The sequence below is a fragment of the Pygocentrus nattereri genome, chromosome 17 (assembly GCF_015220715.1).
Source record: "Pygocentrus nattereri isolate fPygNat1 chromosome 17, fPygNat1.pri, whole genome shotgun sequence".
Taxonomy (NCBI): Eukaryota; Metazoa; Chordata; class Actinopteri; order Characiformes; family Serrasalmidae; genus Pygocentrus; species Pygocentrus nattereri.
In genome coordinates, this window is record NC_051227.1 from 36,232,560 (window position 1) to 36,257,552 (window position 24,993).

At 39.7% G+C, this 24,993-nt stretch overlaps 2 protein-coding genes across 2 annotated transcripts; both read left to right on the forward strand.

Annotated features, from left to right (window-relative positions):
• The first annotated feature begins 510 nt into the window (after positions 1-510).
• On the forward strand, positions 511-8,092 carry sdhdb (succinate dehydrogenase complex, subunit D, integral membrane protein b). Its single transcript, XM_017713046.2, has 4 exons — positions 511-601; positions 2,763-2,873; positions 5,664-5,814; positions 6,851-8,092. Exons 1-4 carry the CDS (start codon positions 553-555, stop codon positions 7,014-7,016), a joined length of 477 nt encoding a protein of 158 aa, XP_017568535.1. The 5' UTR covers positions 511-552; the 3' UTR covers positions 7,017-8,092.
• A 9,850-nt stretch (positions 8,093-17,942) lies between these two features.
• bco2b (beta-carotene oxygenase 2b) lies at positions 17,943-23,419 on the forward strand. Its single transcript, XM_017713020.2, has 12 exons — positions 17,943-18,070; positions 18,163-18,355; positions 18,775-18,986; positions 19,223-19,338; positions 19,455-19,557; positions 19,672-19,800; positions 19,938-20,098; positions 20,200-20,367; positions 20,493-20,630; positions 20,720-20,902; positions 21,005-21,115; positions 23,037-23,419. The coding sequence occupies exons 1-12, from the start codon at positions 18,022-18,024 to the stop codon at positions 23,151-23,153; spliced, it is 1,680 nt and encodes a 559-aa protein (XP_017568509.1). The 5' UTR covers positions 17,943-18,021; the 3' UTR covers positions 23,154-23,419.
• Positions 23,420-24,993: the final 1,574 nt, after the last annotated feature.

The window sequence follows — 24,993 nt, forward strand, 5'->3', positions numbered from 1 at the left end:
CATTACAAATCAGCGGATTGTTTCTGTGTTCCACCGTGTTGATGTAAAACGTTAGTTAATAATAATAATAATAATAATAATAATAATAACAACAACAATAATAATAACAAGAACAACAACCACAATAATAATAACAACAATACTACTACTACTACTACTACTACTACTACTACTACTAATAATAATAATAATAATAACAATAATAATAATAATAATAATGATTAATCATCATTTTAAATCATTAAAATGCGGCTCAAAATGCTTTACAACGAGGAAGGCAAATAAAAACCCGAATATTAATATAACAGAAAATAGAGAAAATAAAGGATTTGCCACAAATACAGCAAAGTTTGGTCTATGATTCACGAATTCCTTTAATGTATTTAAATATTCGGTGATATGAAGAGGAGACTGACACCGCAGGTATTAATCTGGTTATTAATCTGGAGGTTTTAAAATCTTAAACATGCTTGTATTCCTGCTCCGCTCTGCGTTAGCGGAGCGCCGATGTGTTTCCGGGTGAGCCTGTGCCCTTGGCTGGTAGTGATCGCTATGGCGGCTCTTGTGAGGATCGGCTCTGTCTGTCGGAGGAGCGTCCCGCGTAAGTGCCGCGCTTCGGCGCCGTTTACCTGCTTTCGGCGCCGTTTACCTGCTTTCGGCGCAGTTTGTCTGAAAGCACTGGCTTAGAATATTACGAGTTTATGCAGCGTTTCCGGCTAAAATGTCACGACGTTGAAGTCACGGAGCCGCTGAGCTGAGAGTTCAGCGTTATAACATCGCTCTGTGAGTAAGATCTGGTGTTATACTCCGGGATTAAGATCTGGTGTTATACTCCGAGATTAAGATCTGGTGTTATACTCCGGGATTAAGATCTGGTGTTATACTCCGAGATTAAGATCTGGTGTTATACTCCAGGACTAAGATCTGGTGTTATACTCCAGGACTAAGATCTGGTGTTATACTCCAGGACTAAGATCTGGTGTTATACTCCAGGATTAAGATCTGGTGTTATACTCCAGGACTAAGATCTGGTGTTATACTCCGAGATTAAGATCTGGTGTTATACTCCGAGATTAAGATCTGGTGTTATACTCCGAGATTAAGATCTGGTGTTATACTCCGAGATTAAGATCTGGTGTTATACTCCGAGATTAAGATCTGGAGTTATACTCCGGGACTAAAATCTGGTGTTATACTCCGGGATTAAGATCTGGTGTTATACTCCGGGATTAAGATCTGGTGTTATACTCCGGGATTAAGATCTGGTGTTATACTCCGGGACTAAGATCTGGTGTTATACTCCGAGATTAAGATCTGGTGTTATACTCCGAGATTAAGATCTGGTGTTATACTCCAGGACTAAGATCTGGCGTTATACTCCGCGATTAAGATCTGGTGTTATACTCCGGGATTAAGATCTGGTGTTATACTCCAGGACTAAGATCTGGTGTTATACTCCGAGATTAAGATCTGGTGTTATACTCCGAGATTAAGATCTGGTGTTATACTCCGGGATTAACATCTGGCGTTATACTCCGAGATTAAGATCTGGCGTTATACTCCGGGATTAAGATCGGGTGTTATGCTCCGAGATTAAGATCGGGTGTTATGCTCCGGGATTAAGATCTGGTGTTATGCTCCGGGAATTAAATCGGGTGTTATGCTCCGGGAATTAAATCGGGTGTTATGCTCCGGGAATTAAATCGGGTGTTATGCTCCGGGAATAAGATCGGGTGTTATGCTCCGGGAATTAAATCAAATCAAATTTATTTGTATAGCGCTTTTTACAACGGATGTTGTCACAAAGCAGCTTTACAGGATTTCAGAAAAGACAAAACAAAGCAGCTTTACAGGATTTCAGAAAAGACAAAATCGGGTGTTATGCTCCGGGAACTAGAGATCTGCTGCATTTGAGCCCTTAGTGCCGACAGGTCATTAAACTGCTTACACATACACAGCAGCTGCGTCGATGGCTACAAAGATGTGGAGCTGGGTGATGGGGCCAAGTTATAATATTGCGATATAGCATATAACATAATACACGATATATCATGATATTTTTCCAGACATTTGATCAGTTAAAACAGAAAAAAATCAGCAGTGCTACATTTAAAAAAATACTCTCAAAAACTGTAAACACGATGATTTTTGCCGTGTTCCTCCTGCTGTGTTCCAGTTAAACGGGGCTCGTTTTGCTCTTTTATAATGAAACGTGTAGTTTAGTCAGTGTTCTACAAGAACTGACCTTATCCATGATATATTCAGAAAAGCATATTGTATTGTGGCACATTATGTCAGTAATGAGGTATGAAATAAATATGCCAAAGGCTTGCCAATGAAGTTTATTTGTAGCATTTGTTGTTATAACTGCTGCTACACAGTATACCAGACCACCGTTTAACCTCCGTTATTATTGGCCCATACTTGATTAATTCTCTTATGTGAGTCTGTTGGTTCATTTTGTGTGTATTGCTTTGTTAAGGTTGGTTGTGTTTGTCATTGTTTATTTTCCATTCTGTTTTCTTATCTATACATCAGTTCAACCGAGACAAATACTTAGAAAATGCACACATCCCTGTCGAGTACAGTGATTCTGATTCTGTTCCAAGCCTTCTTCATATCTTCTTTCTATATTAAACAGCGACCTTTTCTGCTGAACGTATCCTCTTTTGTGTTGTACATTACGACACTTATAGTCATTTTATTTAAGAGTGGTGTGTATGAGTGCCTTATTTTACTTTGTAAGTGTCCTTTTCCCACAGCTCTGTTATTCCGCAGTTCATCTCTTGTCCGACCTTTGGCTGCACGTAAAAAGGACCAGGAATATCCGTATTTGTTCACAGCTGAGATACACGCGTCGCCTTCTTGCAATGGTGAGTGGAGTGTAAAATTAATTGGTCATTAAAAGACTTGAATGCATTGTAAATAAAGAGATTTTTGGTCTCGTGTTTTTTGCTTTGCTCGTAAGGAAGCGCAGACTCTTTGGCCTGGGTCTTCGTTTAAATAGCATAGCAAACACCGTCCTAGTGTAGAGCGTGTGTCTTTATGAATAAACCTTGTGATTTGTCAAAGTGAAGTATAGAATTTTGTGCCAGTACGTCTTGGTAAAGTCTTCCAGTAGGTTTAAAAAAGAATTGGGGGTCAGCCAAGGTCACGCTTTTAACGGGATGATAATCTATTGAGAACTGCAGCCGGACTGTAGGCCAGGGTTCACATACAGAGAGCTGGTATAGCTGCAGGTTTTCATTCCCTTCATGAAGAAACACACCGGATACTGCTGGTTTAATCATTTGCCCTCAGTCATCAAACAGCTGATTAGTTATATAAGGTGTGCTGCTGCTGTGGGATACCTCAACTGCAAATGCAGCCTGACTGCAATCAAGAAGCTTTCAGCCTCTAAGATAAATGTCCCTCGCCAGTTAAAACAAATTCCACCAGTTTTTCAAAATTTCTGAATAATTCGGTCCTTAAGATGTAAACACATGGAGTGGTTTAATGTGAAATGGTTTATTGTAGAGAAACTCTAATGTCTTTGCAGTGGTGGTGATAGGAACCAGGGTTCACAACGTCTACAGTACAAACGTAGTTTTATTTAATGTTGATGGTCAAACAGTCATAAACATGAAAAGCCCTTTGACATAAACGAATTAAAATAAAATGATTCATATATGTGTCAGACATCAGGCAGCATGTCTAAGTGTTGCATGTAATAACTTTCTGTGAGGGAGACTTCCGAGGTGGATGTCTAGTTCCTGTCACTTCCACTGTGAACAAAGGGTCAGCAGGTTTCGTTAAAACAGAACATTTCACATCAAACCACCCAGCATTGCTTTGTTTACTTCTCATCCATTTAATTATGTCGATTTTTTTTTTAAATTCCCTTTTAAAGCCCCAGTCAAGAACTGCAGCGAGAAAACCAAACAGAACCAGGGTTAGCTTTGTTCTTATGCACTGCAGTGTTTTGTTTTGGTGTGCTATAGTTTGTGATGTTTGTAGATTTAATGTAAGTAATAGCATGTGCTGTGTTAAATGTGCTATGTAAACTTTACATGTTAAAGCTTCTGCTTAGTTACTAATATACCAAAAATATGGTTACGCTCAAAATATTTCATCTTATGCCTAACTGATGTACTACTGTGGCATTTACGGGGCCTTATGTAAGCAGTAAGCATATAGATCAGCTATAGAAGGGAAATTGTCTTGTAGATTTGCAGCATGCTGTGCTAGAACACCACCTACCAGAATGTGTAGTGCTGACAGTAAAGTTTGGTTGAGGAGGGATAACGGTCTTGGGCTGTTTTTCAGTGTTTGGGCTGCCCATCCAGGCACAAAATCCCACAGACACAAAAAATGTATGGAAAGCCTTCCAGTTTTATTCTCCAGATTAATGCCCGATGTTTTGAAATGAGATACAACAAGCATATGTAAACATAAAGGTGTGAAGGTCAGGTCACCGTGTACTTTTGGACCTGTATGTATGTTGGTAAATTTCCATCCGTGGAGAGTGTTTCCCTGGGTGTTTGGAGCAAAACAACTTTTAGATTTACTTTGTACAATATTAATTGTATGGTCTAACGGGGTTCCTTCTAACCTGCTTGGTTGCATTGAGGAATCAGGCATTTGGCATTTTACGCCAAGTGCTTTAAGACAATCCTCAGGTGATTCCCTCAAAGTTGTGCTGCCATATGATCAAAAAAAGGTCCCGCTAAACTGTCATTCCTTCTCATCACAGCCATGACTTTAGTGAGAAATGAAATACATTAACACTCTGGCAGCCAAACAAATAGAAACAGTACAAAATTCTTACCAAGTTATATGCAAAGTTTCATACTGAGACAGCGTTGGTTTGTGTTTTCCGTGATCTCAGGCTCAATTACTGATTCACGAAATCCTATTCTAATCCACTATCTTGAATATCGGGTGGGCCTCTCAGTGTTAGAATGGTTTATATCATACTTGGTTAACATACAGTTCAGAGTTTCACTGGGAATTCATTCATCAAAAACATATAAAAGTTCTTGAGTCCCACAAGGTTCAGTTCTAGGCGTTTGCTTTACTCTTCGTACAGGTTACCTTTAGGTAATGTCTTTAGGAAATGTGATATTAATTTTAATAGCTTTGCTGACGACACACAATTATACATTTATATTCCTTCGGATAATCAAGATTGATAGGCTTGCCAGCTGTGTGTTAGATATTTCTCAATTTTCTACAGCTAAATCATGAAAAATCTGTTTTATTCTGCATGTAATCAGTCACAAAAGCAGCTTTTTATCATTTGAGAAATATTATAATATGGAATGCTCTCCCTGACCATCTGAGGGCACCACAGTCGAGTGAGAGTTTTAAAAAAGGACTTTCTCTTCAGCAGTTTATAACGCGTGATCTTCATATGGAGTGTAAAGATGTTTTAATAGTAGTTCTTTGATTTCATAGAAATGCTTCTACTGTATGGCACTTTGAGATTTGCTTAAAATGTGAAATGGGTTACAAATAAAATTCATTATTATTATTATTATTATTATTTCTAAAGTTTGGCATTTTCTGTCTCAGAGTGATGCACAACTGAGCTGTCATTTTAAATAAATACTCATCATTTCTTCTATTACTGTTAAACCTGACACCGTTTTGCTCATCACTGGACTGTCATTTGTGTCTTGCAGCAAGCGCCGGGTCCAAAGCTGCCTCACTGCACTGGACAGGGGAGCGAGTCCTGAGTGTAATTCTCCTCAGCATGGGCCCTATGGCCTATTTCTATCCAGGCCCTGTAATGGACTGCTCCTTGGCGGCAGCACTTACTTTGCATGGACACTGGTAAGAGGACAACAGCGTGGTCTGTTTTTTTCTGGGGTAATCCAGGGCTACTGCCAATTTTTTGTCATATAGGCTGCTGTGAAAAAGTATTTTCCCCCACCGGAAAACAGTTCCTCTTTTACTCATCTGTCCACAGAATATTATTCCAAAAGTCTTGGAGGTCATTTAGATGTTTTGGGCAAATGTGAGAAGAGCCTTTGTGTTCTCTTTGGGCAGCAGAGGTTTGCACCTTGCAGCTCTGATGTCATTTTGCCCAAAGTCTTTCTTATTGTGGAATCATGTACCTGAACTATGGCAAGTTAGGCCTACAGTTCTTTAGACGTTCATGTGGTTCATTTTTTGACCTCCTGGATGAGCCACTGTTCGGCCTCTCCCGGGAAGGTTCACCACTGTCTGAAGTTTCCGTTAGTTCTCCATTAGTGAATAATGGCTCCATTAGCACTGGCTTTATAACCCTTTGGTAGATTTCAGTGACTTTGTTTCGCATCTGTATCTGAATCTCTTTTTGATTTTGAGAACTTCTACCCTGCTTCACATCGCCAGACAGGTGCTATTTAAGTGATGTTTAGATTCTACAGGTCTGGCAGTAATCGTGCCTGGGTGTGGCTGGTGGAATTGAACCAAATAACTGAATTTACATTTACATTATTTGGCAGATGCTCTTATCCAATTTGATTATTGTTACACTGGTAGGCGAAGGCGGTGTTAGGAGTCTTGCCCAGGTGGGGATTGAACCCCAGTCTACAGTGTAGAAGACAGAGGTGTTACCCACTACACTAACCAACCACCCCATTTTGAATGAATTTGGTTAAGTGGTTGATCTAGTAACTAAGGGGGCAATTGCTCTTTACATTTTTCCTTCAACTACTAAAATCATCAATTAAAAACAGTGTTTACTTAGGTTATCGTCTAATATTGAAGTAGTTTGATGATCTGAAACATAAACGTGTGACAAATATGCAAAAATAGAAGAAACTACCTGTTTTGCTGTTTACATTGATGTGCTGTGTATGTAACTGCTGTGTTTTTATTTCAGGGGGCTGGGCCAGGTTGTGACGGACTACGTTCATGGAGATTCTAAAGTCAAGCTGGCCAGAGCAGGCCTCTTCCTTCTGTCTACGGTCACCTTTGCGGGTCTCTGCTACTTTAACTACCACGATGTCGGGATTTGTAAAGCAGTGGCTCTTCTGTGGAGTAAATAGATGGACTGAATTGAAGGGGTGGGGAAAGTGAAGTCCGGGGTCCTGGAGCTTTTCTCATCATGTCCCAGTTGTTTGTACACATTTGCGGGATTCTGTGTAAATTCTATAAATATATCATTTTGACAATATACCACATCGATGCACAAGTGTTTATAATTAATTGATTGCTAATGAGCGGATAGATGAAGTGACTGTCGTGGTTATTTTTTTTTTTATTCTAAGTTTAAAACTACGACTGCACCATATTTCATATGGTTAGCGTTTAACAAGGGAAAATATCCGTGTCTAGTTATGTCTGTCCAAGCCGTTTTAATTGTTGTCCTCAGCCCACAGTTCAGCTCTGATTACCCAGCTTGAATGCTTTTTGTGAAACCAGTTTGGTTGAGCTCTTTTATGGAGGCATTCTGAGGTATTTATCACCGATGATAGACATTAATTAATGTAACATGTTTTTTTTTCCTCAGGCTGTTAGAGACCCTCACGTTTCCCTACCATGACGTTTGTTTTTTTGTGACTGAAGTCTTCCTTGATTGGTAATTGCAGTTGAGAGGAAGACCACTGAGCACTTCAGCCTCAGATAGCACCTTTGCATGGCCTCAGTTCAGATCAAATCGAGCATGTATTAGTAGTTTGTCATTAACCTGTAATCAGTGGGCAACACCTTGTAACGTGTGACGCTCTGCTTATGTTCGTTGGCTTTGTCTGCAGTTTTAGCTGTCTCTATATGCCTTTCCCTTAATAAGACTTGCGGCTCAGTGTGATCAAAATGATCGAAAGCAGGTTCGCTCAGTCACGTCTGCCTCTGTACTAAGGTGTGGAATCAGATTTTGTATCGATCAGGACTGTTTTCTGTAAAGTTGGGGTATAATGTGGGTGTATTTGATCTCAAATGAAAAGAAAAAAAAAGACGATCTTTGTAAACATGATATCCGTGCTTAAGTGTGTTTGTTAAAGCTCAGGCTTGATCACGAGTGAGACGTCACTCTGTCGCTCAGTGTTCTAGATCTGCTCTGTCAGATTTGAATGCCCAAGGGTAACTGTATTAAGCCTCACCACAATAAAGCAAGTTTTGTGGATTGTGTGGTTTGTTTTAGACTACCTACGTCACAGAAAGCCATCTGTCCAAACCTAACAGATAAATGGTTTGTAACTTAGTTTTCATAGATCGCTCATTGGATTCAGTTGAAATGAATTACATCACTCGAATCATTACATCACTGACATATCAAATCATCACTTACCAAGGCCAGACCTTGTTCAAGTGCACAGTGAAGCCAGCATCTCGAAGATCACAGATGGAGACAAATCTCTAAATCAACCCACTGAAATGACTTCAGAAACTGCTGGGTTTAACTATTGGCACGTACAAAGGAATAAATAAATAAATGATAATTTGCTGCCACAAGCATGCAATTCCTTGTGAAGAACAATGGCATAAATTATCAGAGCATTCTGACAGTGAGCCAGTGAGATTAGGTTTGAATGCGACTGGTAAAGGTGTGGTTGGTTAGTGTAGTGGGTAACACCTCTGCCTTCTACGCTGTAGACTGGGGTTCAATCCCCACCTTGGCAAAGACCCTACACTATACAAATAAGAGTCCTTGGGCAAGACTCCTAACACTACCTCCGCCTACCTGTGTAAAAATAATCAAATTGTAAGTCGCTCTGGATAAGAGCGTCAGCCAACTGCCGTAAATGTAAAGGCCCAGTATGGACTGATAAGGCCGCTGTGCTCCTCTAACCATTGTCAGTTTTAGTAACAAGGGTGTATTCCATATTCATCCTCCAGATGAGTCTAGCTTTCTCACATTCACTGCTGAGCAGTCAATTAGAACAAAACTATTTTACAGATGTCAGTCTTAAAGGCACGGTATCAAAAACAGACCGTTCAACTGTAATGCATAAAGAGAGGATATAAAAATGAGTTATAACTGGACAAGTTATAACTATAAATGGACATCAGGGGAAAAATAAAATGCAAGAAAAATGTAGGGTAAGGGTCCTGCCCTTAAATCGGGGGTTACCTGTCCCCATCCTGGTGATCCCACCATACACTGTTAGAAATAAATGTTGTGTGTGGAAACGTTTTTCACTCACCAGGTACAAACATTGTAAATGTACCTCAAAGGTACAACCGTGGGTTTAAGGTCCAACTGTGAAGCCTAAAGGTTTTCCCAGGTGAAAACTACATTGTGTTTTAAAACAACAGAAAAATAAAAAGCCTGGAGATGAGGCAGGGTGCGTGGAGTCAACACAACTTAGAGAATGTCATTTCAATGAGTTTTGCTACGATTATGTTCCCTGACTAAAGGTACTGAGATGTACCACCCCAGCGGCAGTTTGGTACCTTTTTTCTGAGAGCGTACACTCACTGTGTCTGCAAACACAGCCGCATACTGCCATGCTAAATAGTATGTCAAAGATGGTACACCACGTGTGTGATGTGGGGCAAATGAGGCATGGTTATAGAAACCAAAGCACACAATATGGCTTTTCACTGTGCACTCAAAGCTGATCCTGCAGTGACTTTGTTGTCATTTTTGCTGATATGGGTGATTCCCAACACTCTTCTTACCCGCCATCAAAACACTTTAGCAGTCGGGATATTTTCTCCATGCAGTATTTCTAAGCTTGGAATCCCTTTTAGGGTTGCTTCTCCAACACACCTGCAGGCCTGTGTTTAAAAAAACTAAAAACTTTTGCACAATCTGTACTTTTTTCCGGGTGGTACAGTGGGTAGCAGTGTTGACTCACAGCAAGGAGGGCCTGGGTTCGATTCCCTGGCCGGGTGACCGGGGTCCTCTCTGTGTGGAATTTGCATGTTCTCCCCGTATCTGCGTGGGTTTCCTCCGGGTTCTCCAGTTTCCTCCCACAGTCCAAAGACATGCAGTCAGGTCGATTGGACATGCTAAATTGCCCCTGAGTGTGTGAATGTCTGTCTGCCCTGCATGGATTGGAGACCTGTCCGGGGTGTATTCTGCCTTCCGCCCGATGATCGCTGGGATAGGCTCCAGTGTACTCAGTATGTTAGAAGAGCTCATAAGAGCCCAAAGACAGAAGCAGCTTTCAACAACATTCAACACAGCTGCAAATTTAGAACAACTAATCGTGTTCTTCACCAAATCCCCTCCATGCTGAATAACGCAGCCCCAGGGACCCCACAATGAACAGTGTAGTTTGTTTAATGCTGGTTCTTTGCTTGTGACTGGGGGAAATGCCCAGGCAATACGTTCCTCACATGAACCTTTTGTTAAGCGAATGGTTTTCACACTGTGATTAAGGGCCTGGTTAGGGGCTCTACCATTGTTTACCATGACCACTCCAAACTCTGTATCAACCCACTGACTTATTTATGTAATGATAAACATTCGCTCCATTTTAGAGGCCAAATTAATGTGACAGACCATTAATACAGAGAATTCTGTGTAATTTGTTTTGTACCACTGATGAGTTTTAGTCACTAGAATGAGGACAGTTGAAGGCCAGTTGAAGGCCATTTTCCATGCTTGAAACTAGAGGCTAGAAGCTCGCACAGATTAGCGGGAGCTAAAGATGGTTGGTTACAGGTAATGCTGTAGCCAAGCCCAATAGAGCAAATCTCAGTCAAGACCAAGACCAGATTAAGATTTCAGAAGATAAAAGTAAAAAAGAACAAAGGGAAAATGTGTTTCTAATCATTGATTATATCAGTTTACAGCCTAAAATATTATGAATTATTATTTTACTCTTAGTCCAACTTTACATTCTAACTTTTGGAAGTAAATGATGGTGAGGTTATTGTCAATCAAATCAAATCAAATTTATTTGTATAGCGCTTTTTACAACGGATGTTGTCACAAAGCAGCTTTAGAGAATTTCGGAGGGCAAGCCAGGGGCAACAGTGGCAAGGAAAAACTCCCTCAGAGCTGAGGAAGAAACCTTGGGAGGAACCAGGCTCACCAGGGGGGACCCATCCTCCTCTGGTCAAACTACCTACAAGTGATTATATTACTAATATTAATAGCAGTAATATTGGTATTAGGAATAACTAGGAATCTATGAGAACTTTGTTTCTCTTCTTCTCTAAAACTTGTTCAGAATCACCACCCAAGCTCAACAGAATATAAACCAAACAACAAACATTCAATATTATTAGAATATAAAAACACAGTACTAATAACATTCTGATCAAAGAGTCAGAGTTTTGGATGAACATCAACAAAACCAATAATTCTTAAGCACTGAAAGATGAAAGATCAATTAGATCCTCAACCAGCAGCGAACAGACCTTATTTAATCATGCAGTGAAAGCACTGTTTTATTCTGTTTAAAGGTTTTGTTGATATTCAACAACAACTTAAAAAGTTTTTTATTTTTATCAGATGGAGGAACCGCACTCAGCTGATTTTCAGAACAATGTCCAAGTCCACCTTACCCCAAAACCGAGACAAGGGCGAGTCCAAATGATGTTGAGACTAACGTTTAATACAAGTCTGGCCAAGTATCACCAAAGAAGACTCCAGTTTTCAGTGGTTCACTTCAAACACAATTATATGCAAACAACTCACAATGATATTTACCTCACACTCTAATCAATCATGACAAAGTACATTATCAGCATAACACTTGGAATGAAAAGTAGAATCCCTCGAGCTGACATGGACTCCACACGTTTGCTTCATTTTGAATAGAGACCTTGAAGCAGCACAGAATCTCAGATATTTCTTCTGTATTGTAATTGTCATAACATTTCTTTGTTTTACATTTTCCAAGATTCTAAAACTTTCTGTTGTTTATTTTAAGTGATACTTTTTTAATCCCACAAACGGGGAAATTCCACCTCCGCATTTAACCCATCCGTGAAGTGAAACACCACATACACACTAGTGAATGCACACACACCAGGGGGCAGTGAGCACACTTGCCCGTAGTAGTGGGCAGCCCTATGCATGGCACCCAGGGAGCAATTGGGAGTTAGGTGTCTTCTCAAGGACACGTCAGTCATGGATTGTCGGTGCTGGGAATCGAACCTTCCGGTCACAGGGCCAGCTCCCTAACCTCCAGCCCACGACTGCCCCTCCAGATTTTTTATGTGGTCTCAGACTTTTGGACTCTGTATATCAGAGGTCACTAATAGGCAGACTGTGGTCTGAGTCCAGACCCAGACGCTTTCCTATATGCACCTGGACCTACAACTGATAAACTATGGATAATTATTTAATTTCGACAGGGTGGACCTATTTTAATCAGCGTAACGTTTCTAGCCTTTATGGTAGCTTTAGCAGCCCGGAAAACTCACAGACCAATCACATGCGTTGTAAATATCACACGTGACGCTACTCAGCCAATCAGATCTGTGCATTACTATACGCACTGTGACTCGAATAAGTGACACACACAGGGGAGGGACGAGGCGAGAAACAGCAGTCAGGGAAGAAAATGAGGCAGATTATTTTACATGTTGTGTTCTGAAAAGAGAAAACTGAAAATAAATGTTATTAACATGTGACTGAATTGTACTTTATTTGATTTGACATTCAGTTGTTGACTACATAAGATGTTGATATAACTACTAGGCTACTTCAGTTTACAGCACTGGGCGCTGAAACATGCAAGTTAGACATGATGTTCGGACCTCGGCTTGAAGAAATTTTCTTTAACTGGACCTTATTGAATTTTAGAGACCCCCGCTGTATATTGTCACTGCCCAAAGAAAAACAGGTCTCTCCAAACTCCAACTTTACAGGAGAGGGCAACAACATTCTTTACATTTGTTGTAAGTTAAGTAAAGATCTTTTATTTGAAGCTATTTTGGAGCATTTCTATTACTCCAGTTATCATGAAACAATGAGAAAATTTTAAAAAATGTCTTTGTCCAAGCTGTAATGATTCAATAATGAAACCGCAAAAATTCAAGATAACTCATAATATTTTCTCAAGGCAGGCATGGGGGAAACCCCCACTCTCTGTTTAAACTAGGACATTGAAGTATCTGTGAAATCTACAATGATAAAACATGTGAGGCCATGTGATCTCAGATGATAAGCTCTTCTTTCAGTGTTTCTTTGCCATAACTGCATATCACAAGCTATAGAAGAAAGCGTCTATAAGCCAACTAGACAGAGGCTGCTCCACAAAGACTACTGTCAATTCTGCTTGACCCTCATTACAATGTGAAAACACTCTCGAACTGCTGAAATCTGTAAGTACTTCAGAAAAAATGTTCACACCTTGAAGTGGAACAGAAGCAACTACAGGTGAGGTCACTCACTAGCAACAACTTTCATGCTGGTCGGTAGTTACGGAGTTGTCCTGGTCTCAAGTTTTTTACTACATACAAAAAATACCAAAACTTTCCCCAGTGAAATCATATGACCAAGTCCAGCAACTGCCTGAAGAAACCAGACTCGGGAAAACACCAGACAATGTGTGCTGAGGAACATTCTTTTTTCATATCACACTCGCGACAAATAGAAACAGTCTTTATGGAAATACGTGATCTTGTTTAAAGGTACTCAAAGTAAAATAAAGATGTGAATAAATTAATATGCCTTCATTTGGATATGAAAGTGAAATGATCCAAATGCTTTATTTCATTATTAATTATAAAAGGGTTGGGCTAGCTACTTAAAAATTAGTATGTGGAGAAGGGGGCGTGGTCGAGCGTCGAATACGGGACGGAGAGGCCGGTCCGGTTGAATCAGTGGGTTAAGTAGATGTCGATGCTCACCTGTGCCTTGTTTCTGCCAGCCTACTTACGGTCCTCTCTCCCTTCAGTAGGCTGCAGAGCCTCGAGAGAGAAGGAGACCCTGGCAAGGCACAAGTGGGAGCCAAACGGAACGAGTCCGCGAGACGTTAATGTGACAGGCTGAAAAGCCCTTTAAGTTGTGTTTAAAAGAATAAATCTGCATAAAAACGTGACATAGTAGTCCGCTACTGTATACCTACTTTCCCAAAATGTGTAGCTAGCTACAATTCAGGTACTTTTCCAGAAAGAATAGTGGTTACTTTTTAGATACTTTCAAAGCACGAATGTCAGAATGTTCCACCTGACACACCAAACTGGCCCAACTGAAACTGAACAAGACACTGCATTTAATCATGTGCCAGAAAGAAACACACAATTAAAACGCATATGCACATTTTTATACGCAAAATACCAGCTGGAACTGTTATTATTGTTATTATTATTATTGGCATATGTAATTGTAAAGCATTATAGGTACTGGCTCACAGAGGTCATTATTGTGTAGTTTATTTTTATATGCTATTTCTTTTAATAAAGGAAGTCTTTGACTGCTTCTACAAACATTAGTGAAAGAATGGGTCGCTCTCAGGAGCTCAGTGAATTCCAGCGTGGTACCGTGATCGGACGCCACCTGTGCAACAAGTGCATGAAATTTCCTTGCTAATAAATATTCCACAGTCAACTGTCAGTGGTATTATAACAAAGTGGAAGCAACTCAGCCATAAAGTGGTCGGCCACGTAAAATGACAGAGCGGGGTCAGCGGATGCTGAGGGGCTGATTTTCTGCAGAGTCAATCACTATGGACCTCCAAACTTCATGTGGCCTTCAGATCAGTTCAAGGCCGGAGTGTAGAGAGCTTCATAGAATGGGTTTGCATGGCTGAGCAGCTGCATCCAAGCCGCACATCACCAGTGCAACGCATTGAATGCAGTGGTGGAAAGAGCTGCCACTGGACTCTAGAGCAGTGGAGATGTGTTCTCTAGAGTGATGAATCGTGCTTCTCCATCTGGCAATCCCATGGACAAGTTTGGGTTTGGTGGTTGCCAGGAGAATCATACTTGTCTGAGTGCATTGTGCCAAGTGTAAAGTATGGTGGAGGGGGGATTATCGTGTGGGGTTGTTTTTCAGGAGTTGAGCTCGGCCCCTTAGTTCCAGTGAAAAGAACTCTTAATGCTTCAGCAGGCCAAGAGATTTTGGTTGGACAATTTCATGCTACCAACCTATATATATATATATACACACACACACACACACACACACACACACACACACACACACACACACACACACACACACACATATATATATATATATATATATATATATATATATATATATGTGTGTGTGTGTGTGTGTGTGTGTGTGTGTGTGTGTGTGTGTGTGTGTGTGTGTGTACATGTATGAGGATAGTGAGACAGTGGTGAGGTGTGCAGTTGGAGTGACAAATGGTTTCAATGTGAAGGTAGGGTTACATCAGGGATCAGCTTAATCATAATAATTAACATTTGGAGCAGGAGGATAAACCAGGAGCAGGAGGCTAAAGCCTACATACAGCAATTCAAACACAAAACAGTGTAAATGAAGTATACACACATTTACACTTATTGATATCTTATACTTTATAGTTCATATACACTATAATAATGACGGTTCTATACACGTACATTTTTTGTGTATCAAGGAACAAACAGTGTAAATGTTGAGAAGGCACATATAATTTATCCTGAACCTGCTGCTTTTCTGTAAATTACTTAAAAATGTAAAAATACTGCAAAAGAATAAAAAGGAATTGATTGTATTTCTTATAATATGTCACTGTCAGCAGCAGAGCTGATTAGCAGCCCTCCTGGTGGCTTTTTCGTAAATGTTTTTTTTTTTTGGTTTTAATAAATGAAGTCTTTGACTTTGACTTTGGACTTTCCCAACCTAATTTAATCAATTTCACACTACAAAGCAGTTAGTTCTGCAAGTAAAAATAAACAGAAGCAAAATAATTCTGAATTAGCAATAGGCCCTTTGTGGTTAGTTATGTGTGACATCATGGTCTGAGTGCATCCTTCCATATTACTCTGGAATAACCTTTTTAAGCCAGTACACTACATGGACAAAAGTATTGGGACACCTACACATTACACCTATAGGAGCTTTTATGACCTTGCACTTTAAATCCATGGGCATTAATATGGACTTGTTCCCCCCTTGCAGCAGTAACAACTTCCACTCTTCTGGGAAGCTTTCTACCACATTTTGGAGTGGTTGCCCGTTGCCCGTTCATCCCAAAGGGCATTTGTGAGGTCAGACACTGATTTTAGATGAGGACCTGGCTCACAATCTCCATTCTAGTTCATCCCAAAGGTGTTTGATGGGGTTGAGATCAGGGCTCTGTGTGAACCAGTCAAGTTCGTTCACACCAAACTCAGTCAGCCAGGCCTTTATGGACCTTACTTTGCGCACTTTGGACAGGCCAGGGCCTTCCCCAATCTGTTCTCACAAAGTTAGAAGCACACAATTGTCAAAAATGTCTTGGTATGTTTAAGTGTCAAGCATCATTTCCCTACACTGGAGCTAAGGGGTCTAGGCCAGCCCCTGAAAAACAACCCCATAGCATTATCCCTCCTCCACTAAACTTTACTGTTGACACAATGCAGTCAGCCAGGTAATGTTCTCCTGGCATTTGACAAACCCCAGACTCATCCGTCGGACTGTCACTCCACTGAGTCCAGTTGAAACATCCAATCACAGTGCCACGTTTAAAGTCACTGTTCTCATCAGTACGACCCAATCTACTGTCAGTGTTTATCGAGACTCTCAGCATCTATCGAGACTGCAAGGCTATGTGCTTAATTTTGTCCACCTGTTAGCAACGGGTGCTGAACTCAGTGATAAGGTGTATCCCTATACTTTTGCATATGCTTAGATACCTCACATATTTTAGCAAATACTTCAGATATTATATCTGATTCAACTGTAGTGTTTATGCTGAGTTATACTGCTGGATTATCAATAATCATAATAATTAACAGATAGTTCTGCATACATTTGGAGCAGGAGCAGGAGGCTAAAGCCTACAAACAGCAATTTAAACACAAAACCGTGTAAATAATGTATACACATATTTACACTTATTGATATCTTATACTTTATAGTTCATATACACTGTTAGATATAAAGGTTCTGTGCAGGTACATTTTTTGTGTATCAAGGTACAAACAATGTAAATATGCCCTCAAAAACACTAAAGTGGTTTAAGGTCCAGTTGTACTTTAATATTTTTTCCAGGTGAAAAGTACATATTTGTATCTTTTAGAACCTAAAGTTTTAAACCAGAGCAATAAAATAAAATGCCTGGAGAAGAGACGGGGTGTGTGGAGTCAATACAACCTAGAAAATATAATTTCAGTGAAATATGTTGCAATTATGTTGCCTGACTAAAGATAGTGGGATGTATACTTGATTGTACCACCACAGTGACAAAAGGCACTCAGTGACAGTTTTGTACCTTTAATTCTGAGAGTGTATACAAATAATGTTATTAACAGATATAATAATATCATATATATTCAGTTTAGCAATTCAGCTTTGTTGCTTATTACAACCGTGTTTTTTTTTCCCTTTCAATTGTGAAATTCTAAGCCGATCTGCAGACTGCTACAAATATTTTAAATACCTGAAAAATGGTAAATATCACGATAATTAAGAAGAAAAAGGATGTTTAATCACAGTTATGGCAATGAAAGATCACAGCACAGTAAAGAGGTGTTTAAAGTGATTCCAAGTTAGTGCTGCTTTCCTTTTGTCATTATTTTCTAAAATAAATGAAACATCAATCCATTTTGGGTTTAATTAGATTTTCTCTACTGAAACACACTAAACCTGGAACATTTGCCACTAAACTGCACATTTGCACAGGCACAGACATTATTTGTCTTATCTGTTACCCAATATGTTGTTCAACAAACAGTAATTGTGCATTACAGTGTGCAGAAGGATGTTCTCTGTAGAGGACGTGTCCTTATTTTCACTTATCATAACAAAACGTCATATGACAAGAGGGGGATGCAAATCTTTGCATGCAACCGTGCTGCACATCAGGTTATTGGATAAGTGACTGCATATAACCTCATTAATGTACTACTCTAGGGCCACTTGGGGATGCGCATTCAGTGTTATATAACTGTTACATAACACTGTATTTAAGACAGCCCCATCAACACAGGGAGTACATGGCCTCTCTCAGGCACAGCTCTTGAAGACTCTAGTAATCAGCAGGCATCGAAATGAAGACCAGCAAGCCACCCAGGACCACTATGGCCGGTGACAATCCACGTAAGTGAAGATATTCTTGATTCGATCCATATATGCATACAACTCAGTGATGCAAGGGTAGGTTAAGGTTCTTCATCCTTTCTTCCCCACAGGCAAGAAGAACTCCAACAATAAGAACCAGTATTTCACAGATGTGCATGGTTTACCAAGCATTGAAAAGCTTGTGTGCTCTGTAGATGAGACACCACAGCCCATCACCACCAAAATCAGAGGAACTATCCCTTCATGGATCCATGGAAACTTCCTCAGGAATGGACCTGGAAAGTTTGAGTTTGGAAACACCCAGTAAGTGCTGATAATATTCTAAAGTAAAAACCAGTGGTGGGGGAACCAGCTCAGCTTCAGGAAGCTAAAACCTACATACAGCAATTCGAACGTAATACTGTGTACACAAAGTATGCATACAATTACTTATACTATTGACATTTCATACATTATACGTCACTATTAAAGCTGTCTCTGTTGTTACATCCTAGACATTGCAACAATAGAACCATTTTTGGTGCTATATAGAACAAATTTCAAAAAGAACCATTTACAGTACATCAACCTGTAGAACCATTTCACCATGCAAATATTTCTTTAAGTGTTGATGGCTCTATATAGAAACATTGTCTTTACTAAACAAGCCTTAAAGCATCTTTCTTGAGAGTTTAGTTTTATCATCACTGTAATGCCGTTTTAACACCATCTCTACTCCTCAGATTCAACCACTGGTTTGATGGAATGGCTCTGATGCATCAGTACAGAATTGAAGGCGGAAAAGTGACCTACATGAGCCGCTTCTTGAACAGTGACTGCTACAAGGCAAATGCTGAGAACAATCGCATTGTGGTGTCTGAATTTGGCACTCTCGCCATGCCAGATCCATGCAAGAACTTCTTCCAGCGATTCCTCTCCCGCTTTGAGATGCAACGTAAGAACATACAGGTCACATCAGGATGAGAATTGCTTGTATTGACCACTAATTGCCATGAACCTGATTTGTCTCAGTTGATTTGCTGGAGACAAAACAACTGCACAGAAACACTGGAATAAGACAACATGTCAGAATTTAGAAATGGCATACATGCTACAGAATACGGGGCTTGTGCAGTCTTAGTGGAAGGGAGCTTTGAATAAATTCACATCTAAAATTGTCTACTTTTACAGAACCAACAGACAACGCAAGTGTAAGCTTTGTCGAGTATAAAGGAGACTACTACGTCAGCACAGAGACAAACTACATGCACAGAATTGATCCAGAGACCCTGGAGACAAAGCAAAAGGCAAGGACCCCAGTCTCCTTGGGTTCAGTCATGACCAAAAGTGAACAATTTCTGACATACAGACTTACTTCTTTATATTGATGACTTGCTCAAATGTGTAAATGTCTTTCTAATAGGTGGACTGGAGTAAGTTTATAGCTGTCAATGGAGCAACTGCTCACCCTCATACAGATCCTGACGGCACTACATACAATATGGGCAACTCTTATACTTCTAAAGGTCAGTTCAAGACTGACTGTGAGGCAAAAATGACTAGACACTTGCAAATCAATGGCTGTTTAGCTGAAAGGAAATTTCACAAAGCAGAGAATTCTGAGACCCTTTTCGTTCTAGGTGCATCTTACAATATCATCAAAGTGCCTCCAGAGAAGATAAATCCAGAGGACACCTTGGAGGGAGCTACTGTAATATGCACCATCCCATGCGAGGATAAGACAAAGCCCTCATATTACCACAGTTTTGGTGAGAGTTCCACTTTTAAATGTACATTTTTTAAAAATTTGTTTTTGTATATGTGGACAGAAGTGTGCCACTTTAGTGAGCTACATTTTGGCCTCTTTTGGGTGTGGGCTGAGAACTTTCTCCATGTTTAATTTCAGCCATGTCAGAGAACTATGTGGTGTTCATTGAGCAGCCCATCAAACTTGACCTGCTGAAGATAGTGACGGGGAAATTGCGTGGGAAAGGCATCAGTGATGGGGTATACTGGGACCCCAAACTGCAGACAGTTTTCCATTTGATTAACAAGCACACTGGCAGGGTAATGGCTGGAAACTCAGCTGAGTTAATAGAATTTAATAATATACCTTAATAATGTTTTTTAAAATAATAAGTAAATAATATTCTCCTGCTCTCTTACAGCTGAGTCCCATCAAATACTACGCCAATCCCTTGTCTACCTTTCATCAGATCAACTGTTATGAAGAAAATGGCTTCATCATCATGGATATGTGTTGTTCTGACGATGGCAAAGCTATCAACAATTTCTTGCTTCAGAATCTTAGGAAATCTGGGGATGCTCTCGATGAGGTAAACATTTGCTAAAATATATAACATAGCCTAATATATGTTTACAGAACTTCTCAGATCACGTTTTTCTATTAACGTCTGTTCTGTGGTATGAATTGTAAAAGAGTTTGCTGTGCTTTGAGCAGGTCTACAACACAATTTGCAGAATATTTCCACGGAGGTTTGTGTTGCCACTGGTGGTAGGGAAGGACACACCTTGTGGGCAAAATCTGAACACCAGACCAGACAGCCCAGCTACTGCAACCAAGACAGGCGAGAACAAGGTCGGTTAATGTACACATGAATCATTTTGCTTTGAAAAATCGCTTAAAAAGGAATATGTAAATACATTTAAATGTTTTTTTTTTTACAGGTGTACTGTACACACGAAGACCTTCATGGTGGTGATCTCCATGAATATGGTGGCCTAGAATTCCCACAGATTAACTACAAAATGTACAACACCCATCCCTACCGTTACTTCTACGCATGTGGTTTTAGGCACCTGGTTGGGGATTCACTCATAAAGATGGATGTTCAAGACAAACACATGAAGGTTAGTTATGGATTTCATTACATGTACAACATCATCTAATTGCACAATGTTGTGAATTGCTCATAGGTGGAGAGATTAAACTAGGACACCTTCATATTACAGATTTGGCAGCAGCCAGGATATTACCCCTCAGAGCCGGTTTTTGTTCCTTCACCTAATGCTGTGGAGGAGGATGACGGAGTCGTCCTGTCGGTGGTCATAACCCCCAATAAGGTGAGGCAAAATTCCTCCTTTCATCCATAAAAGTAGTACAAAAGACTCTTATACTGTATTATATACAGGTAGATAACAATTGAAAGGAAAAACCAGAATAACTCAGTGGAAAAAACATAAGTGCATATTCTAGACAGGTGTACTGCGCACACTTAAAATAATCGTTTAATGGTTCTTTAGTGAAGACCATGGTTCTGCATAGAGCCATGAACACTCAAAGAACAGTTTGCATGATTAACAGAATCTTTCTGAAATGGGTTCTATGTAGCACCTAAAAGGGCTCTACTATGGTTATGATGTCAAACTCATAACAACAGAAAAACCCTTTCTTGGTCAATCTGATGAACCATTTCACCCTTCAAACAATCAATGAATCATACAAATGTTTTTTGAGTGTTCATGGTTCTATACAGAACCATTGTCTTTACTAAACAACCCTTAAAGAACCATCTACATGCATGCTACATTTATCCGCTTAACATTCTACACGCTAAAAAGACGGTTCTTCGCAGGTTCTTCAATAAAGAAAATGGTTCTATATAGAACCATGAGTACTCCAAGAAACTGCTGCAGGGTTCTTTGCATCATGAAAAGGTTCTTCAGATTGAGATTGCTATAGACGGTTCTATACAGAACCTTTTTGAAAAGGGTTCTATGTAGTACCAAAAAAGGTTTTTCTCTTGTTACAAGCTTGACATCAAAACATTACACTCTATATAGAACAATAAACACTCAAAGAACACTTTGCATTATTAAAGGATTCTTTACTTCATGAAAGGGGATGGACATGGTGCACGAATGTGCTGTAGATAGTTCTATATAGAAAGGTTTTGAAAATGGTTCTATATAGCACCCAAAAAGGTTCTTCTCTTGTTAACTCCAACAGAGCCCTCATTCATTCTCAATCAATCTGAAGAACCTTGAATCATGCAAAGGGTTCTTTGAGTGTTCATGGTTGACCAGGACGTTGGATCAGGATGGAGGAGAGAAGTGACTTAATTAGGTGACTTAATTGGGGCGGTTGTGGGCTGGAGGTTAGGGAACTGGCCCTGTGACCAGAAGGTTGCTGGTTCGATCCCCAGGGCCGACAGTCCATGACTGAGGTGTCCTTGAGCAAGACACCTAACCCCCAACTGCTCCCCGGGCGCCGTGGATAGGGCTGCCCATCGCTCCGGGCAAGTGTGCTCACTGCCCCCTAGTGTGTGTGTCTTCACTAGTGTGTATGTGGTGTTTCACTTCCCAGATGGGTTAAATGCGGAGGTGGAATTTCCCTGGTTGTGGGATTAAAAAAGTATCACTTAATCACTTAATTACTGCAGCACAGAGACTCAACCGGCCAGAGTTTCAACAGAAACTGACTAAAGTGACGTGCAGTTACAGCAATGTGAATGAGGGCTGGCTGTGGCTGAAAGTGCACATTCAGTGACCGTGATCCTCATGCATTAGTGAAATATGTAAGGAAAAACAGAAGAGCAGCTGTTCATGTAACTGAGAATGTCACGACGTGATCAGATAAGAACAACCTGTCCAATTATACAGACAGAGATATTATAGTGGGGTTGCAGTACGTAAACCCCTTACTTACAAAGCCAAAAGCACATCTGAGAGTTCACTAACGTAAAAACCACAGACGCTGGTCTAGAGAGATCTGCAAAAAGGTGATATAACCAGATGAGTCATCCTTCACCATGTTCTCCACAAGTGAGAGTGCATGTGTACCGTACACCAATTGAGGGAATATCTTTTGGAAGAACGGTGATCCATCTCTCCAGTACAGATACTGGCAGCTGTTCTGGTGGCTCAGACAATTTCCTAAGATATTTTTCATTATTTTTTGTTACCCTTTTATATGTCTACAGTACAAATGTATATGTACTTTCGTAATTCAGCTACTGCTATTTAACAATAAAAATCTTCACAGGATAAAAGCACCTTCCTGCTGGTTCTGGATGCAAAAGACTTTGAAGAACTGGGCCGAGCTGAGGTGCCTGTCAACATTCCGTATGGATTCCATGGAGCATTCCAAGCCGGAATCTAGAGAGAGTGTTAATGGGATTCCATACATACATGTCTCTGTTATTGTCAGGGGTGACTGAAGGGGGACAGAAGATATTTTGTAAATTTATTGCAACAGCCAAGACACCTAGATGCCTAATTGTTGGATGGCTTGCACAAAACTGATAATCTACCATGTAATATAGCTGCACTGAATTTTTATTTACTTAAATTATGTTGAATGCTTTGACACATTTGATCAACATTCTTTGCAAGTAAAATATCTGTTTCAGTAAACTAAATAAAATGTATGTATAGCAAGTGTGAATCTCTACCCTTTATCATGAAGATTTTTAAATGGCAAAAAACATTTAACTAAGGTAACTTCTCACAGAAATTTCATGTGCAAATGAAGAACATAAATATCAAGAATAGACCGTAACATTAAAACAACAACAAAAAACATCAACACGTAATTTTTTTTACATCTTTCTCAACCTTTTTCAGAAGCTGAAATCTATCCCTGTAGTTTGTCTGAGATAACAGCCAAAGACCGTCTCAGATGTTCTTTCTTCTCTTTAAGTTGTGATTCCAAGCTCACAGCCTCAGACAGGATACTCTCCAGCTCCTCGAACTGTGCTGCATCCGTTTCAGCTCTCTCTCTGAAGTGGCAAGACCAATGAAATACAGACGAAAACAGATTAATGAGAATACACTGAATGATAAGATAAGATTTTCTGCATCTGTTAGCAGAAAAATGTAAAAAATAAAAATTAAATTAGAATTAGAAAATAAAATAAAATTAGAAAATAATTTAAAAACTATGCAAATTTACAGTTTACACATGCAGTTGTATAGATATTGCACATTTCTGAGCAGGTAATGACTAGATATTGCACAGAAATTGTAGATATGAATGGATATATAGACAGTGGTGGTTGAAAATAAGAAAGAAAACCATAGAAAATGTTTACAATACCAGAACAGCGTTGAAGTTTTTTGAAGTAAAAGTACTAAAGAATTTGCCTTCAAATGTACTTAAGTATGAAGGAAAAGTACTAAAAGAGTAATTCTGGCTCTGATGCCCTGTTATCATTTTTATAACCAGACTGGCTTCATGAACTCATTTCAGGTGAAAGTCCTCCAGCATCTCTCTTGGTAAACCAGTCTTTTAATAGAACCTCATTAATTAGTGACGCTGACGTCTATTAAAATGATCAGAAGCACAAAACACTGAAGGTAAACAGTTTCCATCAGGGAGAACCGAGTGGCTCTGAAATCACTTTTTACACACAAGCAAAGTTTCAGTTTCAGATTACTTTGTAAATTAGTTACAAGTTTAATAAAAACTAGCTTTAAACTCAGGATCACAGATGAGCTCCTTTACTGTGTTGATCTGTAGGCCTCTGTTCATAAACATAAACCAGCCCAAACTAATTTACTATAAAATGAAAGTGTTTGTATGAATTCAGAAAAAAAGAAACGCGCCAGTCACGACTGCATATGTGGACATATTTCTACATTGTGGTCTATTTACACAAAGTTAGGTTAGATCATCATTTAGGTAGATGTATGTGCTCCCAATTTTTTAAGCTGCTGCACTGACGTTGAATCGTGTGCTGCACTGGATCAGATATTAGACTCTGAAATGTAGTGGAGTGAAAGTAAAAAGTCGCCCAAAATGGAAAAACTTAAGTAAAGTACAGATACAGAAAAAACTACTTAAGTACAGTAATGAATTACTTAGTTACTGTCCACCACTGAATTCCAGCGTGGTACCGTAATCGGACGCCACCTGTGGAACAAGTCCAGTTATGAAATTTCCTTGCTACTAAATATTCCACAGTGAACTGTCAGTGGTATTATAACAAAGTGGAAGCAAC